Source organism: Neolamprologus brichardi, chromosome 20, assembly GCF_056152115.1.
Source record: "Neolamprologus brichardi isolate AB-2024 chromosome 20, ASM5615211v1, whole genome shotgun sequence".
In the NCBI taxonomy this organism is placed as follows: Eukaryota; Metazoa; Chordata; class Actinopteri; order Cichliformes; family Cichlidae; genus Neolamprologus; species Neolamprologus brichardi.
The window spans coordinates 14,955,569-14,975,215 of NC_142123.1; the positions used below are offsets into that span (position 1 = coordinate 14,955,569).

At 40.9% G+C, this 19,647-nt stretch overlaps 1 protein-coding gene across 3 annotated transcripts in view; it reads left to right on the forward strand.

Annotated features, from left to right (window-relative positions):
- Window positions 1-17,535, forward strand: part of bcl2l1 (BCL2 like 1) — a 29,215-nt gene extending 11,680 nt beyond the window's left edge. For all 3 annotated transcript variants that reach the window (XM_006804048.3, XM_087834341.1, XM_006804049.3), the window contains exon 3: window positions 16,972-17,535. In XM_006804048.3, the coding sequence (XP_006804111.1) occupies window positions 16,972-17,115 (144 nt within the window). In that variant the 3' untranslated portion in view covers window positions 17,116-17,535. The remainder of the gene's footprint in view (window positions 1-16,971) is intronic.
- Window positions 17,536-19,647: the final 2,112 nt, after the last annotated feature.

Below are 19,647 nucleotides of genomic sequence, written 5' to 3' on the forward strand. Positions count from 1 at the left end.
GAGCTATTCTTGTGTTGTTGTGGTAGCCATGTCTGGGGGGGGGGACTAAAAGCAGAATTATTTTGGTCAGTAATTGGGATCTGGATGATTTTATATCTAATCTTACATCTTAGAGCACAATGGGGGAGCCGAAGCCAACAATCAGCCAACCCCTCAGTGAGGCAGTAAAAAACACTCCCCGGGTTCAACTATGGAAAGACTTTTACTTCTTCTAGAAGGTTCTTGTTGACCAAAAGCTCTTTTTTTTCATCAGCTTAAAATGTGAGATTCACAAAAAGAACTTCATACGAGCAATAAATAATTCAAACAGTCATCTTTTATGGACGTTTTCTTGCTTTGTTATTGTTGAAATCCAAACCTGGGCTGTACCGTTGCTAATGCTTTTTGTGTTAGTATTGATGGATATTTACCTCAGTTTGTGGAAGAGCGATAATTTCAGGCTTTCTACTTTCTCATTGTCTAACTAACTATCGTCTTTGATTATTTTTATATAAACACAATGTGGCTATTTCATTAGCTACTCCTTGCTAGTACTAAGCTTTCAGAACTGCTTTAATCCTTCATGCAGAGATTCAACAAGGTACTGAAAACATTGCTCAGGTATTTTGCTCAATGTTGACGTGATAGTGCCACAGAGTTGCTGCAGATAGGTCAGCTGCACATCTTCGATTCCACCACATCCGAGAGGTGCTCAGTAAAGCCTAGAGACGGTTGAGTGGAAAAATCCTGGTAGATCGGGAGTTTCTAAAAAGCTCAGAGCAGCCTGCTTTGAGCTTCAGTAGATTCTCTTTACTCTACATCACAGCCCTCAAATTTCCAGAGTCACATTAACAATCTGCTACCACTGCAGTGGTTGTTTATTTATTTATTCATTTATTTTGCTGGGGAAAAAAATCAAAATAGAACAGAAAACCTAGTCAACGGCCACCAATCAAGGATTCTGGTTTAGATTCTTAAAAGCTATGTGATTGGTGGTTTAAGTATTTGCTTTAACAAGCAGTTGAACAGATATACCTAATGAAATGGCTTTATAATAGCTGAAAGAGCTAGTCTTTAAGTGTGTGTGTGTGTGTGCGCGTGTGTGTGTGTGTAACATCGGTTGGTCATGTGAGAGACGAGACCTGTGGCCCCGAAGCGTCACAAACACACACACAGGAAAACACAGCAGTGAGATATCAATACAGGCTCCTAATGAATACACGTGCTGCATCTAGACTGCATCTGATTCTCTTTATCAGCGTCTTCTCTCTCTGATTTCCAAACCCAGACTGGTGTCACAGCAGCGAGGCATCTGTGCGTTCCATATCCAGACGCTGTTTATGTACACAGGACAGATATCCAGCTGTGTAATAGACGTGTGTGTGCGTGCGTCTATACTGCCAGCACTCTGTGGCACGCCGGGCTGTTAGAGCGGTTTTGCCAGACTGGTAGACATCGGACTGCCACTGTAGTGTGTCTCCAACTACCCACGCACCCCCCACCCACCCAAAACGCTGGCAGAATGAAGTAGCATGGACTTCTAGAGAGGCAAATGCAGACAGAGAGAGGAACATGAGGCTTGTGACTCAGCAAGACAAGGATGCGCATGAGATGCATGTAGGTCAGTAAGTTAAACGGGCTATGTGGTGCAGTCTGTGTGCACCGTGATGTTTCTACACATGCACTTTGAGTGCATACGAGCAGAACAGCTGGATGTTTGCAGCGCTCGGTGGAGATGCTACATTCAGTTGCGCTACGTGCTGCTCCACTTCTGAGTGGCTTAGTGGGGAAATCAGGTCACAAGCAAACCCCCCCTTCTCCCTACATCTTTCTCTCCAGTCTCCCCTCTCCTGCTGTCTGCTTGCCCCCTCAATTTGTAGGCCACTCTTCGTCTTATGTCAAACATATGTATATGAGAGAGAGGGACAGAGAGAGATGCATGGATGTATCTTATGTCTTTACATAGATCTAGTATCTGCCTGCCTCTCTTCTCTGATTGCATTTCATCCCTCAACACCCTCCTCTCTTACTGCCTTTTTCCCCATTTCTCCCTCTCTCCGCTCATATCTGTGATGAGATTATGAGGCATATCATGGGATTAGCGAGACTCGTGGCATGTATTAAAGTGGGAGAGCTGAGGGACAGATAGCGAGGGTTGATGACTATTTCATGGTAATGTGGCACCCAATCTCATATAAGGCTAAATGATGATAAAGAGCATCAAGGCCATCGTCATTGTATTCATCACAGGTTTGTTTGAATGGCTTCAGGGGCTTAAAGCAATAGAGACGAAACCGTATCTGCATCAGCTCCGAAATATTAAAGAAAAAGGAGGAAAAAAAATAAGAGGGAACAAAAACTTGGAGGCTTGGAGATATTCATCTCCAGGTTTCTTTCATGTAGGCAAACTTTCTGAAAGTGAACAGTAAGTGATAGGAAGTGTGGTTTAAAGGAAAGCTGCCCCTGCCGCCACTTTCTCCTCTCTCCACATTCTTTTCTCATCATGGGTTTCCCATTTTTCTGTTTCCAGTCATTTTCATCAGCCTTTTTTTTCCCCTGCAGCCTGCTTCACCCTTGTTCGTGTGTTCTACTTTCCTTTTCTCTTATTTAGTTCTCTCCCACCCCCTGACTCCCTTTTTTGTCTTTTTGTTCCGTCTCAGTCTGTTACCTCCCTCGATTTCTGTCTCTTCCAGCTCTTCCGGACAGATGGCAGGTCTCAGGGTTACGGTGTGTTGTCTGGGTGGGGTGACGGCCTACAGGGCAGTGGGTTATATCAGCGAAGATATCCTGCCACGCCGTCTTTGCTTCCCTTACATCCTCCATCTCTGCCTTTACACTCTGCCAACCTTGCGTTCTCTCTGTCAGACGTACACACAAACGTTCTCGAGTCCTTGGCCTTCCTGTCGGGTCTCAGCGGTGTATACGTACAGTACGTGTATGCGTCTGCTGACAGAATGAGGTTTTGTGGAGAGAGACGCCCCCCAGAGTGGGGCAGGGAACAGATTGGAGTCTGAGCCTGCATGTCCTGACTCATTAATCTCTTCTTTAATTCATGGTCTCACCGCCGGCTCAACATGTGCGCACACATTTACAGACACGCGCACACACAGTGTCAGCTCCAAGGACCAAAAGGAGAAGGAAAAGTACAAACAAGCACACTGGAGCTGGCACAACACCAGCGAGTGTCACGGCTAAAGGGTGCTTTAATGATTTAATTTCCTCATTTTTCTTGCTTGCTTCCTTTTTTGCTTGGAAATAATCCAGTACATCATCCCCCCCCCCCCCCCCAATTTAAACACTGCCACTGATGTCACATTGCAGCCAAGAACTTGAAGTTCAGTGGCTGAATCACTTCAGGAAGCTAAACATCCGTGCAGGTTACTCTCACTCTGGGACTGCTTTGTGTAAGCTGAGCATCAGTTTTCCGTAAGGCAGTGAAGAAAGAGTTTCTCTGTTAAACCTGACTTGCTTCAGAGCCTCGACAGTCAGTTCCTGTCAGGCCATTGTTAAAAATGTTTCATTGCCTCAGAAAACAGAGTAGAGGGGAAACCACATCCAGAGCTGCTTAAGAAATCAAGAACAGCTCCAGCCATATGAAACATCACGATTCGAATGAATGCGCCATTCCTCAGGAATCAGCAAGTGCAGCATATATTTTTCATATTTTCCTCTCACAGTGGCTCCATTTTCACGGTCTTGACTGTTAGCTCGAGAGGTCTGTCTTTTTGGATTAAAATTGATTCCCTATTTCCTTGAATTATTCCTGTACTTTTTAGTATTATCCAGCTTCCTTGCTTGTCGAAACTGTGAGCTTCTGGCACCAGGCGTGAACTAAATTCCTAAGATCTAAATGCGTTTGGCTCTACAATAAAGCTTCCTGGTCATGTGGAATTTTTGGCAGCTGACCTGACTTTCTTATTCCTTGAAATGCCTTAGCAACTGTGATAAGGATGAAAACGGGAACGGAAGGCCTTGAGGAGGAGCAGGAACTCATCGTGAGATGATGAAGACATTGATAAGGAGAAAGGAACAAGCAGTCACATTGTTGACTTTTTTTCCCTTAACTGGACACTCATTGCTGAGTATAAAGGTTCAAACTGACGGGATAAAAGTAGTATTCGCAATAATAAATGAACAGTCTAATCATATGATGATGATGACGACAGATTAGGATCAAAGTTGGGATGTTATACTGAGTTTTAACTGCGAGATAATTTTTTATTTTGATAATACTGATAATTAATCAAATTGTAGATTTGTTGGAAGTGACGTAAGCACTGTGTGAAAAAGGACAGCACCCTCACTCTTTTCAATGGGCCACTGTGCTGATAGGGAGGGGTCATAAAGGCAGCAGCCTACGAGAAAGAGGGAGATTTTCTGTTTGAGCACTACGCTTCCTTTCGCAGTACAAAATTGTAGCCAACAGGCCGTGAAAATCGGTGCTTTCAGTCATTCATGGTGAAATCACTTGCAAAACACTGTGTTATGGGTCCGCTTCCTGATAGGCTCAAAATGTCAGCACACAAAGTGCACACGCCTTGAACGTCAGAGATTTGCCAATACAGAGTACTGATCCATTACAAGGGTTATTCTGTATTTGTAACTCAGAGGAATAAAAAGTCAACTCTGTTCAGTTTTGTTCATATGACTCCAAATCACAACAATATTTAGCTCAAGGTGCTTTTTATTGTAAGGCAAAGACCCTACAATAATAGGGAGGAAAAAAAACCAATAATCAGATGACCCCCTATGAGCAGGCACTTGGCGACAGTGGGAAGGAAAACCTCCCTTTTAACAGGAAGAAAACTCCAGCAGAACCAGGCTCAGGGAGGGGCAGCCATCTGCCATGACTAATTACGGGGTGAGGGGAGGGAGATGGAACAAAAGACACACTGTGAAAGAGAGCTAGAGATGATCAATAACTACTGATTTATTGCTTAGAGTGTATACACACAGAGAGTGAACAGAGGTAAGTGAGGAAGCATAACTAAGAGGAGGTTCAGGTCACCTGATCCAGTTCTGAGTAGATGCTTTATCAAAAAGGAAAGTTTGAAACCTAATCTTAAAAATAGAGAGATTGTCTTTCTACTGAATCCAAACTGGGAGGTGGTTCCACAGAAGAGTGTCCTGAAATCTGAAGACTCTGCCTCCCATTCTACTTTTAGAAACTCTAGGAACAGCAAGTAAGATACCATTCTGAGAGCCAAGGGCTCTATTGGGGTGATACAGTACTACAAGGTCTTTAGGATAAGATGGGGCCTGGTTAGCAGGATTTTAAGTTTCATTCTGAGTTTAACAGGGAGCCAATGAAAAGAGGCCAATATGGGCAAAATCCATTCTCGCTTTCTGCAGTGGAGCTTTTCAGTCATGTCACACTTGGCATCATTATGCTTACCTTTTGCAAACATACAAAGAAAAGTTGTTAGCATCACAGCTGTGGAATCCCTCCAAACAGCTGACCCTTTCCTGTTAGCCTTTTGCATGTAAGCTGTGGTTGTAACAGTCCGTGGACTAGTGCGACACCCGGCAAAGCGAGCACAGCACAGAGCTGAGAACTGAATTGTTAAGCTAGTTGTCCCTGTAGTATAGTTAGCTAAATCCATTTACTGGATTGGTGCATCCCTTTTTTAAACATCATTTGAAATGAGGACCTGGCAGAGATCCTGATACTATATCTTTAACCTTTGGTCTGGTCACTGCTGCACAAACTGTGGTGAGCAGCTTCGAACACTTCATTTCTGAGAATTTGTATTGTTCATCTTTTCAGTGGTTAAAAGAGCCAGCGTGTCACACTGTAGTCCAGCACTTTTTGACTTAATAATTCGAACACAAAAATGTTCCATCTTAAGTTAGCTCAGTTCCAAAATGTTTTTTAGGCTTTCCTTAATAGAGCCATTCAGAGCAAAGTCACTCCAGTATTATCTTACCTGTATGCTTAAGCATGCATTTTTCGCATGTGCTACGTAGATGATGAGCAGTTGGTGTAAATTTCTCTTACCCTACACCTTTTAATCAAGAATATTGGGAATGGGCACTGCTTGTGTCATGTTCTTCCAACTCTGCAGAGGACTGTTTAAAATCTTTTTGCACATAGGTTTTTCTAGGAGAATGTCCTGGCAAAGGCCCCTTCCTAGCTGCTCTCTGAGCCTTTGCCCTGTGATGAAACGGACGTTTCAAAGGCTTTAGTTGCCAGAATAATTGACTGTGCTCTGGCAAACATTCACAGCTTAGAAGTACATTGAATTCAAGTACATTTAGATGGAGAGGCCTACAGAGAAATGGGGATAGATGTTTTTTGGGTTTTTTTTCTAAAAAGCATTTACCACAAGTGGACTCCAAATAACTCAATCTGGATGTTTGTTGGATATATGCATATCAAGGGTTTTAAATACTCTCCCACATCAATATATTCTGTAGAATGTTTCTAATTTAAGATTGGAATTATCAGCATAACATTTTCAGTTTTCACATTGTGGAGCTCAGGAGGTTTATCTGGCTCTTAGTTAATCTAGTGCTCTTTTTGATCTTGCCCTGTCTATGGTGATTCTCTGATCCGCTCTGGGATGGTTTGTTACTAAGGCAGAGGTCCACATTCACTTCCTGTACGTCAATCTGATGTAAACAATGTTAATGACATCATTCTGTTTCATCAGTAGGAACAGCATGTCACATTTTAGTTGCCCTGTAAACAGCATTTCATCAGTCAGATCCGTCCAACAGTGACTTTACTCAATAAACAAAAACACATGAAACAATGTGTTGCTGTACTCTGAGCCCAGAGAAATTGCGCTCAAGGCCACACATTCGCGTGTCCACATTCCAACTTTTGCAACTTACAGGATGTGTTGCTCAGCTACAGCCAAGACCAGATGACTTCTTAAAGAGCATTAAGAGGCAGCTCTGCCTGTCTGTGACTCAGAGAGATCACCAGTCTGTTGCTCTTGTAAACTCTAAACAGTAATCCGGCTTTTGTTTTTCCCTTTTCAATGTATTCCGTCACCACTCACTTGTCACTTTTACATTTCTCAGCTTTTCTGTTTTATGAATCACGTGATTCACTCATTAATGTTTCACGTGGAAACACGCCTCTTAAAGATGTGTCAGCCTTTGATTTAATGCAGCCTTTAAAAAAAAGAACTGGTCTCTGTTTCCTTAACTTTCAATCTGCCTATTCATGTAAAGACTTTTGTTGATGTGCCCAGGAAGTAGGGCTGTGCGATATGACCAAAATCTCATATCCCGATATAAGAATTCTATCGTCCTGATAACGATATAAATCACAAAAATGTAACATTTTCTGTAAATTCTGTTCAAATTCACGTGATTCAGTTTATTTTGAAAAGTCTCAACAGGATCTTGAGCTTTATTGTGAAAGGTTTATGTGGAACATAAACAAGCGGACACGCGATGCTGTTACCGTCGTTGTTGCTAACCACAACGCATAAAAACAGCCGCTTGTCCGTCCATAGTGTGGTTATATAAAATATAAGAGAAAGAGAGAACTTTAAGAAATTAATATAGCCACTACAGCGACCATCAAAACGATGAAAAAATATTGCCGTAAGCAGTTTATTTTGCGACACCACGAAACAACGATAGCGTAAAATGAAACGATAAACGTTTTTACATCGTCATCAGATATATATCGTTATATCGAACAGCCCTACCAGGAAGCACTCCTCACTTTTATTCTCACACTGACAAGCCTTTCATAACACATGCTTGAAGAATTCTAAACATGCTCAGAGCAGTGCATAGTTATGTCTGTATGTATATCAGATATGTTTCTCAGGGTTTTGTTTTGAAGATGAGACTTGAATCCCAAATATTTTACTTGAGGATTCTTAACAAACAAAACCAAAAAAAAATTAAATTAAAAATCTACCCACATGCTCAGTCTCAAAAATATTGCTGCGACAGGTTTTTCACTGTCTCTTTTGCTACGATGCCCGGTTCCCCACAGAGTATGACCTTCTACAGATGCTGTAACTTTCCACTTTGGCTTATGTGCTTGTTTGTTCCCTCTCTCTGACTAAGCTGGCTAATCTGAACTGTTTTTGTCCACTCATTGCTTTCACAAACACTGCAACAGCACCTATTTGTGTTTATGTCTTTGTCAGCTTTCTGTCATAATACAGAATTTTCCAGCTTGGCAAAGTGCACTCCGTGGATTCCTCTATGCACGTGAATTGCACCTTCAGTCTTTTCTAGCGTCAGCACACTTTCGTCACAGTGGCGCTCTGTGTGTGCGTCAACTAGTTGTGGTTAGTGTGGCGTGGATATCATGTGCTCTGTAGGTTACTAGAAAGTGCACCTTGCCAGATGAGTGAGCTGTCTAGATCAGAGGTTTAATCCACACTCACAGATGACCTGCTTGTTGTATTGAGACTTGAACACATGGAGTTACAGGGTTATATTTATAAAACCAATAGTAGTATATAGTAATTAGGATAGTGAAGTGTCAAAGAAGGTTCAGAATAGCATCACAGCAGTAATTTCCATGACATAGCAACATTGCACAATGGGTTCTCTGCATTTCCACTTCCAAACCATTAAAGCTTCATATATCCCAACACTTTCTACTGGGATTCATCTTCTTTTACTTCCTGAATCTGATAAAGTAACCGCACTCAGAAATAATTAATCTTTTTGGCTGTATCGCTATTCATTAACAGCCCTATTCTTTAAAAGCAGATTGCAGTTAACCGAATTCTGTTTTCTTACTCCTCCTGATTCAAGTGCGTAATCCTAGCTACCATGGCCACTGTAAGACAAACAACTTTGGGTGCCATTGATCTGTAGTGAGTGTAGGCTGTCAGTCCATTCTTTACCCCAGCTGTCAATATGTGTCCACATCTATTTAGTCTGAAGGAGGCTGTAAAACTTTGCGATAGGAGTCCGATATGAGTCAATGAGTCTGTGAAGCGCACTTCTATTTGATGATAGTGACACTGAGGAGAGAGAGTGGTGGAGGAGAGGAGGTAAAATGAGAATGAGATGATAAAAATATACATGTGATAATGTTAGATGATCATATATGGCTTGAAAGAGCTATTTTATGATCTTTAGGTTAAAAGTAACTTATAAGACATACTATGCACGTGGTCGGTTTCTAGCCACAAATATAAAACGCTGATGGGCAAAACAGCAATGTCCATCTTGGCCACTGTATCAAGATGCTGGGGCAACATGGGGGCTTCCACAAACCAGCGCCCACTCTGTGTATTTTGAATGCATTAATCCTAAATTCATGCCAATTAGTTTGTTAAAAGACATAATTACATACCAATCAATGTATATAGTTATTAATACATAATCTTTTTTGCTATTAAATAATCTAAAAAAAATACTTACTGTACCTATAAATTAGGATCTCTTATTATATTTTGAATAGCACAAGATTTTCTTTTGGTGACTGGACTGCACTTTGTATTGGGAAATATCAGAAAAAGTTTGAGAACCACTGCTTTCAGGCAGCTTTCTTATGATTGGTCACCCCTTGCGAACAGAAGTCAACAAGTCAGTGGGGCTGCAGTTCTTCCCTGTGCTTGAGTTAACATGTAAGAGAATCTGCTTCTTATGACCTCATTAAGATATCTTTTCCTGTAGTTTAAGCATTTATAAATACCATCTATTACTGTAAATAGTTGAGGTTTTAACACTTTCTGATAATATAACATGGATATGGATATGAATGTATCACACAGTGATGCTATCGGCATTCAGTGTGACAGAATGATTAAACACAGGTCTGCTGATATTAAAACTGGATTTTTTTTTCCAGTCCCGCCCAAGTTATTGTATTTCCATCCGTCTTCCGCCCTATTTTGTATAAAAAGGAAGTGAGGTGTTAATGTGCATCTGGTGTGTGTATGTTTATGCATGTGTGTCATGGTCAGGGGGTTTCGCCATCAGGGGATTTGAGCGTTGCAACTTGTTATGGTGCAACATCAGAGCAACCGACAAGTCAGAGCTGATGAATGGGAAGCTACTGCTAATGATCGGTAAAATGCTCCTTTCTCCACATGTAGTATTGGACCATTTATCAACCACAGAAGTGGACCTGCAGGTCCAGACACACTCACATATCACACACACTAATCAGCTGCTTCCCAGTAGCCTTGGTAACAAACTGCAGAATCTCTCTCTCCCTGTGATTCTTCACTTTGCCCTCCTTTTCTCTCTCTTATATCCAACCTTTTTTTTTTTTTGCTTTCATGAGCTAATCCCCCCCCATCCTTTCTTCCCAGCTAACGAAGAAAGGCAAAGTTAAAGGCACAGGAAAAAGAAAGGGGGGGGGAACAGACGAGGCCTGAAAGTACTCTGCAGGCTGCTGCCTAGCACCTGATTTCCTCCGGGAGCCACACAGAGATAAAGAAATAAAGGCGTGACCGTGTGAAAGGGAAAAAGGGGAGAGCAGATAAAGACAGGGTTTACCTGCCAGGTGGGACTTTAGGAGATTGAGCGTATCAAACCAGCAGTCCTGTCTTGACATGTGCATAGTAAATTGCATGATAATATCTGGTATAGAAATAAATCTGGACCCCCTCAGGCATTCAGTTGATGGCGTTTTAAAAGTAAAACGAGGATCTGCTCTTAGATGGAGCTAACGGAAAAGTCATGCTTTGAATTATGTGTTTGAATGCAAAAGTGTAGAGCAGCAGCTATAGCTGCAGGTGATTTATATTTGAATTGTGTGACCGCAGCATCCAGGTCCCTCTGATACCACTGCCACCTGTAGTAAGGCTGTGTTGTTGCTTGTGATTTATAGCATCACAGTCACTGTCTACAGTGGTTAGCCCGTACCCAGTGGTCCAGTGTCAGAGCACTAGTAGCTTGTTTTTTGTGTCAGTGTCAATGTATAAAAAAGGCATGTTTGGACCCGCTTTTAAGAGTTTTTACAGGTACAGCAAGGATCACAAATCCTGAATTTACACTGCTACAGTAGAAAAATAAGAAGGTTCGGTGTTTGTGTCTTTTTCAGTTTTTGCATGTCTGTCCGTGTCCTTGTTTATCACTTCTGAATCACTGATGACCAACCTGTCACCATCACTTAGAGAACACGTAAAGGTTTTTTTCTGGAAATGCAAATTACAGCTAAAGATCATCTGTACCACTTGATCTGACTCTTTTCCCAAGCCTGTAAGCACATCTCCCTGCATGCTGAACATGGTAGATTCAATTAGAGCCACCCCCGCGCTTGTTTTCCTCCACTATTGTGCTACGTCTGGTTATGATCTACATTTCTTTTATTGTCAGCAACTTCCATAAAAAGCGAACAACTGGCAATGAAATGATCTTGCTCCTCTGTCCCACAGGGGCCCATTGTTGTCCAAAAACTATAAAAATCATATCAGTCAATGACACACGGTTGTACTGGCTGACATGTTCCTTCATTACTATGAACACACACATTGTGTTTTATTTTGGGTGAGTTTCACATGTGCAGCACATAACTTCTCAACTGAAAATAGTCCCCAACAATTGTGCTATTTTATTTTAAAAATAGCCAGTTGCTTTTAGTACTGTTGCTGTATGTTTGCAGCAACAGTACCCATGCATTTTGGATTTTTAAATTCATGCCATTGCATTGTGTAGTCTTTAAACCAAGAGTTTTGTATGACATCCAGATATTGGCAACTTATGTTAGTGAAGACAAAGAGACAAAGGGAGGAGTTTAAATTTCTAGAGATGTGAAGATGGGTTTCGTTTCAGCATAGAAAAGAAAATGTACTTCATGATTGGGACGAATATTTCCAAGTGATATGAGATGTATTATTAAAAAGTGGTCCAAAGACTGAGGTGTGGCACATATGATTGGAGTTGGCCATGCGGTTGTCTGTCATGGGGTGGCTGTGGTTCAGGAGATCCAGGGTGTCATCTGGTACTGAAAGGTTGTTGGTTTGATCCCTGGCTGGCTGTATAAAAAAGTACTTGCATGTAGAAAAAAGTGTTTGTATGATTGTTTCAATGAGACATGTTTAAGTGCTAAAGTAGAGTAGAAAAGCACTATACAACCTATCCATTTACCATCTTCCACTTTGATGTTTTCATAGTCTTTGTCAATGAAGAAAAGTCCAATTTAGCCCATCTGCAACTTGTTCTACCCATTATTGATCAGTGAAACAGTTTTTTTTTTAAATATTGAACATCAATGTCAGACTGGAGTGAAACAGCTGCAGTAGAACAATCAACCATAACTGAAGAAAAAACTGTAAATGTACTAATGCTGAGTGTAAGGCTGAATGTAACTAATGCTGAGTAATACTGAGAGAAACTACACAATCAGTCCAGGTTATTTCATCAGGCACTCCCTGCACCGTGACTTGCATGTCTTGATGTCAGCTGTCATCAAAAGGTGCAGCATTGTTCTCTACACCCACATTCTTTTCATTGTTCTGAGAGGCTTGACAGGAAGGGATGTGAAATAGCCAGACTGACCCATTCTTAAGAACGAATGAAAAGGCTCCAATAAAACTCTTGCACATATTACATGATGTATCCCACTGTAATTACACGACGTCATTATTGACTCAAGTAGCATATATCACTCCCTCGTGGCCACTTTGCTTTACTTTTAAAGTAGCTCAGAGTGCTGAAGATCAACTTTGCTCCAGTGCACATTTTAGCCCAGCCCCTTGTATCTGTCCATGCTGTTATCTGTGGTTTGCGTTCTTGCTAACAGAAGGTCAGTTTTTTGTTTTTAATCTTTTCTAAAAATGGCCTATCAAGGCCTGTAGGAAGTCCTGGGTGAGGTCAGAAACAAGTATTTCATTCTTCTTGGCATGTTTTTCCGTCCCTAAAGAAGGTAGAGAGGGTGATACTGTTGGTATGCAGAGCTGTTTCAGTTGGTAACACATGACGAATGAGGCAGGTAGGATTCCAGTGAGCCTTTTAAACCTGCTTCTATTACAAATAGTTACACTTTATTTTTCAAATTCCACACATCATAGATCATTGTAACTGTGGTTCTATGCTGTGTGTTTATTTAGAGCAAAAGTATCAATGAAAATAGCTAACGTGAGCTGGGAATCGCACTCTCAGAGACCACAAACCACAGTGGTCCCATGTAAATAAATAGAGTTAGCACTGGTTACTTTCTGTACTTTTCAGATTTGTAACCAAAACAAAAAGTTAGTTTAGAATGTTTAAATTTGTGGAATAATTTTGTTGTTTATCTGGTCAGTTTAAGCAGTTAGCCTGCACAGCGTCATACTCCACCATATTGTACTCTGACTAATTCGGGAGTTTAATCTAGTCCGACTTGCTCTCTGAAAAGCTTTTTTTTTTTATGGTATCTGGCCTGCTTTACTTCACATTTTGTTATTGTTAACAAATCCTATCTAAAAGAGCAAAACAAACAATGTGTTAGTAGGTAATGCTTTGAGTCTTTGTCATGCTTTCTGGCTTCTCCTTCAAGCCTGTTTAATGAATAGACTTTAAGTACTTCACACCCAGATATACAATGATGAGTAATTTATCGTGAAAACTGCCCTGCAGGGTTTTTTTTCTTCTTTTTTTTAGCAAATATTGAGAAACATATCTTTTTTACTGGACTCGCTTTTTAAATTGTTATTTGTAGCACACTTGTTTACATGTGCTTTTGATGTTATATACAACCTGTAGAAATCTACCAGTTATGCACACTTTTCCTAAGGGATCAGTTTCAGGTCCACTAGTTTATTATACATCTCCTTTCCCTTGGACATATTGTCCATCTTTTTTGAGAATACACTTTGATTGCTAATGATGATGATGCCAAACATTTACATTTTTAGACAGATTTGATTTCATCCACTTGTACTCCAACAATATCTGGACAAAGGCTTTCCAAAGATCTTGTAAATACCAAACATTTCAAATAAAGGATTCACTTTGTAGCATCCAGCCTCAGGATACTCAGCTATGGTCAACTGCCACTTCAACACAGTTGATCACTGTTTATAGAATTTATATCACTGGCTGATTGAAAGTGATGCTGTCCCTTTCAATGAATGTGTTATGGTAGAGTAGTTAAAATGAAGTGTCTCAATTATGAAGTTTACATAAGGTTTGGAGCCAAAATGGAGAAAGCACTTAATACATGTCAATAGTAAAACATATAAATATTATCTATTGTCACACTGCATACTGTTGGAAATGGTTTCCTCCTGGAAACCTAACCTTCTGTTACATTTGTAGCAGACAGGACAAAGTCCCCGCTCCAGTGAATGACTTCATCGTAGAAACATTTGGGCTATTTCAATAATGTGATTTCCTTGTTAATGTTACTTAAAACTTTTGGACCTCTGAGTTCCTTTTTTTGTTTGTTTGTAATGGTTCATCAGTGATGCATCATACATCAGGCAGCAGTCCACGGGGCTCGCGATCAAACAGAATAGAAACTCAATGAATGACTCAGGATCTCTTCCTTCCCCTCCACTGCTCTCCATCCCTCTCTACATTAGCCCATCCCGTCCTGGTTTCACTCTGATCCATATGATCTCTGATCCAGAAAGTGAAAGGGCTTCAGGGCATCAGCCTTAAAGGATTAAGGAGCTTTCAGACATGCATCTTCATTACCTTTATTGATCCAGTTGATATCAGATTTAATGAATTAACTTTGGTAGAGAGAGCTCTAAATCCCAGCTGATATCAACTCACTGCCCGAGAATAGTCTTTACTACTATCTGTTCAGTGAATCGCCTCTTCAAATAATGATCTGTTCGTTCACATTCAAACGTCACGAATTGAGATTAAAATACAACTTTTGCCATCTAACATAACATATAACCTTCTTCTGTTCTTGTTTAGATTTGTTGTTTCTATTTGGGGTTTTTTTGTGTGGTTTAGCAGTGCTACACCAGGACATGCCATTTTACTGAAAGGTTTACTGAAGATGAATAATAAATGGCTCAATGCTCAGCTTTATACACATAACCGCACTGTTAATCATTGTGTAGTGATCTCATATAGTGTAATCAGTGCACTGATATAATGGTCCTGTCATAGATGCATTATAGTGGAGATTAAATGAAAATACCTTTGCTTTGAGCACGCCCAGTGTGGCTATGTTGCCTCTTAAAAACAGAAGGCACAAACAAAAGCTGTAGTAAATGTAAAGCAGGTGGTTTTAATATTGGCTTGAGCATTAAGCAGTTCTTTTTACAGCATTAGTCTTAGTCTAAATTACAGACAAAATGTCACTAAGTAGCAAAGAAACAATTGTCCAACAAGCAGCCTGACTCTATGAATATCCAGTTTACTGTTAACTACTTTGATTGCTGCTTTTCTTTTATAATTATCTGCAATCAGATATGATCATTAAATGCTGTCCAGCTAAAAGTTATTCTATAAACAGAGTGAATCAAATCTGGTGAATGATGCAGGTTTTTTTTTTTTTTTTAATCTTAAAGTCACAAAGGGGAACTTTTGTGTTGGCACTTTTTTGTTGTATCAGTTCCACCAAATATCTTTAGGGTGACATGTACAATACTGATAATAAATAAATAAATGAATGAATAAATAAAAATATACATATATAATCAAAGATACAATTTTGTTTTTGTAGGTTTTAAATTACTTTGATGCATTTCTCCATGCATATGTGCAGTTTATGCACATAAATTAGGCCATGTATAAGTCAAGGACTTTTATTATGAAAGGAAGTAACAGGAAGAAGTCCTTTCCAAGTATGTGTGGAACAAATCAGGTTTCCGGTACAGCTCAGGCAACGATGGGCATCTCATCGATCAGCCTGGAAAATGTTTGGCTTTAGAGCAGTCTGGCTCTGCAAGCTTCACTTTTTATCCTTCTTGGATTTGTTTGTACTGGTATGTAAATACCTTATAGGTGCAGTACTGCCACCTCCTGGAAGTAGTGGTGGGTTACATCAAGTCAGGCACTGATAAATAAGAGAGAAACTATATATTTTATAGCCTCTTAAATCCTGCATTCTTAGGTGTAAACTCATCTTGTCACTCCCTCTGAGGATTCCGTTTGTTTGAAAGATTTGTAAATTTGTAAAGATTTGTTTGCCACCATGTGCCTGGCGTGTTCAGAAATTCAGAGAGTTGCTCTTTCAGTATGGTACAAAAACACCCTCCGTTTCCAGCGACAACACAAACTCTCTTATTTCACCTTAACAGTCTTTCTGTGTCACTGACTACATACAGAGTTTCCAGTAACAGCACCCCACACGCCACCCACCCAACCAACCACTCGCTGAATAGAGACCCCGTGTGCTGCCTTTCGTATTTACCTCTGACTAAGAATCAGACATCTGAATGAGTCATTTTCACTTTTTCTCATTGAGTGCTCGCAATTTGGTCTTTGGCCTCTCATATCGTGCTTATTGAGGTGAAACACTGATACTTCTGAACTGTGAACAACATGTAGCATCATCACCAATGAGTCAGCTGAGAGGGATGAGGAATACTGATGGCTGTTATGGTTTGGATTAGAGCCTGACTGGCGCCTCCCTGTGGCAAGAAACCAGAAATTGTATGCTCCAGAGCAGCTCAATTCCAGGAAATGATTTCAGTGGGCGGCAATGTAGGCATGGCAGTCTGAGGACAACGGTGGGAAAGAATGTCAGTAACAACAACAGTGGTTCTGAGGGGATGCCAGAAAAGAGTGGACGACTTTGGGGGAGGGGGGTGGTGGTTTATTTCCCTTTTTTTTTTTTTTTTTTTTTTTTTTTTTTTAATGTGGCATTACAGGTGTCTTTTAGGGTTTTTTTTCTGTTGACCTACCTGTATGGAAATTTCCACATATGAGCGTGTGGGTGGTGATAGTCATAGCCAGCATTGGATGTCTCTGCAGCTTTTTGCTTTTTTGAGGTTGAGGGACCTTTATCAAAGGGAATTCACCTGATAGTGTAGGGTTTTTTTTTTTTAAATGGGGCATTTTTAGGAAGTGTGCATACTTGTCGGTTTTTCCACATTTGAATGCATGTCACAGAGTGCATCAGATGCCCTGCCATTAACACTCCGTCTTTGTCTCTCTTTCCAGGAGCACTTCGCTGAAATCTTTGGGCAGGATGCGGCGGCTGAAAGCCGGAGGTCTCAGGAGAGTTTCAAGAAGTGGCTGCTGGTGGGGATGACGGTGGTGACAGGCGTCGTGGCGGGTGCGCTTATCGCGCAAAAACGCCTGTGAGCCCTCTCGCTCTCCAGTCGTCTCCTTCACAACCCTCAACATTTAGATGAAGGTCCAGTTCGTCTGATCATAGCTGCTGACGATGTTTACTCCCCTAACCCCTACCATCCTGCATCCCTCCCCCCCATCCGCTCCCACAGTGGACTAAGAATCCTCAAATGTTGAGAAGAAGAAAGAAGACAGATATTGAAAGACGTTTCGTTTTCCATTCTCCGAAACCAGTTGTTCCTTTCATTCCATTCTTCACTCGTTCCTACACCTTGTTTATATGTAATAGTTTTAACAAATTTGTTTCTCCATTTTCATCAACAGAACAAGCTGAAACCGATTCTAGTCTTACAGTTTAACCCAGACTTATCTAATGGCTCCAGATGTGTTGCTGTTGAAGCTTGTTTTTCCTACAGACACCACAATCACAGCTCTGTATGTGCCATATGGAGAGCAAAGTCAGGGGAAAGTTTACTGTAAGTCTTTCGTAGTTTCCTGCAAGCCATCCTGATCACCGTCACATACAGCAACATAACCCATCACTTCACACATTTGGTTTTTTGGGGGGGTTTTCCCCCTTACCCTATCTTTCATGCCGGTTGGCTTGTGTATGAGCGCTAGATTAAACTGACTCATGCAGATTAGCGTCCACTAGTTTGTTGATGCGTGGTTTTTTGTTTTTGTGTGTTTGTTTGTTTTGTTTTTTCTTTATTTCTCAACTATTAAAATCCCACCCCGACTGGTCTGTGCTTTATGGTCATAGTTGGCCTCAGTTCGACCATCGCGTGTGGCAGGTTGTCAGAATCAGTTCAACCACAGTTCATAGGAGCAGGGTGCCGTGGCTCAGACGCTCGATGTTCACCATACAGTAGCTGAAGTATGCAGCCTTTACTGTAGCAATTCATGCAATAGCTAGAGCTTCATTGTTTCCAGGCATGCTTTGGCTACACTGAAAGAAGTGTCTTTAATCTTAAAGGGGACCTATCATGCATATGTCCTGTGGTGGTGCTCATATTAAATGGGGCTTCAAATTTAAGTGTGCAGAGTTTCAGAACATTTCGTCATCAGCTGACGTGATCAACATCTGTGCTCCTCCCACCATGAAAAATCAAAACACCAACATCTTTGCTATGATAGTGAAGTGCCCGACACCGCACAGTGAAAATGTTTCGAAACTCTTTCTCTCTGACGCATGTAAACACATGATTGGCTAATAATTCTCCAATTTCAGCTGCTGATTGGCTTTTTGGCGAGAGAGCCAGGGAAACAACATTAGCGTCTCAGAATTCTCCCACAGATTTTTATCTGGGAATCTTTGAGTGCCATATCTCCTCCTCCATATAATGTTGCTGCTATTAGCACAGCAGCCACTCACATTCGCTGTTTAAGCTTTGTGTTTACAAGAGGCAGCCAATCATAAAACTTCCCTGAAAGGAAGTGTAAGGGGGCTAAAATGGCATCAAAGCCCAGTATACGATCTAAGGACTGTGAGTCATGCCCTTAATAGGTCCACTTCAAGATTGTCATTGGGTGATATGTTTGGTACTACTTTGTTTGAACACCCCCTCCTCTATAAACAGTATAAAAAAACGTCATATATTCTAACACTGCTGCAGTGTAATTCCTATGAGGCATCAGTAACAGGTGTATGAATCAGTAACTGACAATGTAACAGCTCACATGAACAAATCATGTATGAATGAGTGCGACTGGCCTCATTCATACATGATCAAGATCCACTTACAAGGTTTCAACTACACTTTATGGCCTTCATCACATAGAGCAAAGATGGATTCGGCAGTTCAAAAATAATCATGTGGTAAGAGCTTAAATAACAAAAGTGTTGATATAAATGACCAAATGCTCTGTATTTGACTTTATGACCCCTGCACAACACTGGAGGTCTACCAGAATTGTTGACGCAGTTATCAGCGTGGCTCTAATAGCAGTCGTCTATTGCCTGTTCATACTCCAGGTGCAGATGCTTCAAAGGATTTACAGCTACTTTATATTACTATAAAGCTGCAATTATGAATCAATTAAGGTGCAACTGGTTTGATGATTGTTACTGATCTAAAAGTCATTGGGTCCAACTTCTATAATGCTGCTTTTAATTAACTGACAATGAAAACAGCCCCTAGATGCAGCCATAACTGCTTAAATAGACCATTCGTTTAAGATTTCTTTTTTGGGGGGTGTAGATGAAAGTGTTTGAGTCATTTTCACAGATTATTTTGCAATAAAATCCTAATCATGAGCTGCACTGTTCAAACACACAGCTGTTTATGTTTTTTTTCCTCCCTATAGTTTATTTTCCCCACTGTGTCCTAATCAATTTTTATTTTTGAGCCTTTAGTCACATCTGACACTGATCAGTGACACACTTCATGCTTCGTGTTATCGTCACCGGAGCAAGCAGATTTATGTAGCAAACTGATGAAGCGGCTGTCCTTCAGGAGACGATGCGGTTCTGCTTCGCGTCGTCTGCGAGCTAAAGAAATGTGTCACCTCGTGTCTGTGTACCATCTTGAGCAAATCAGCAGC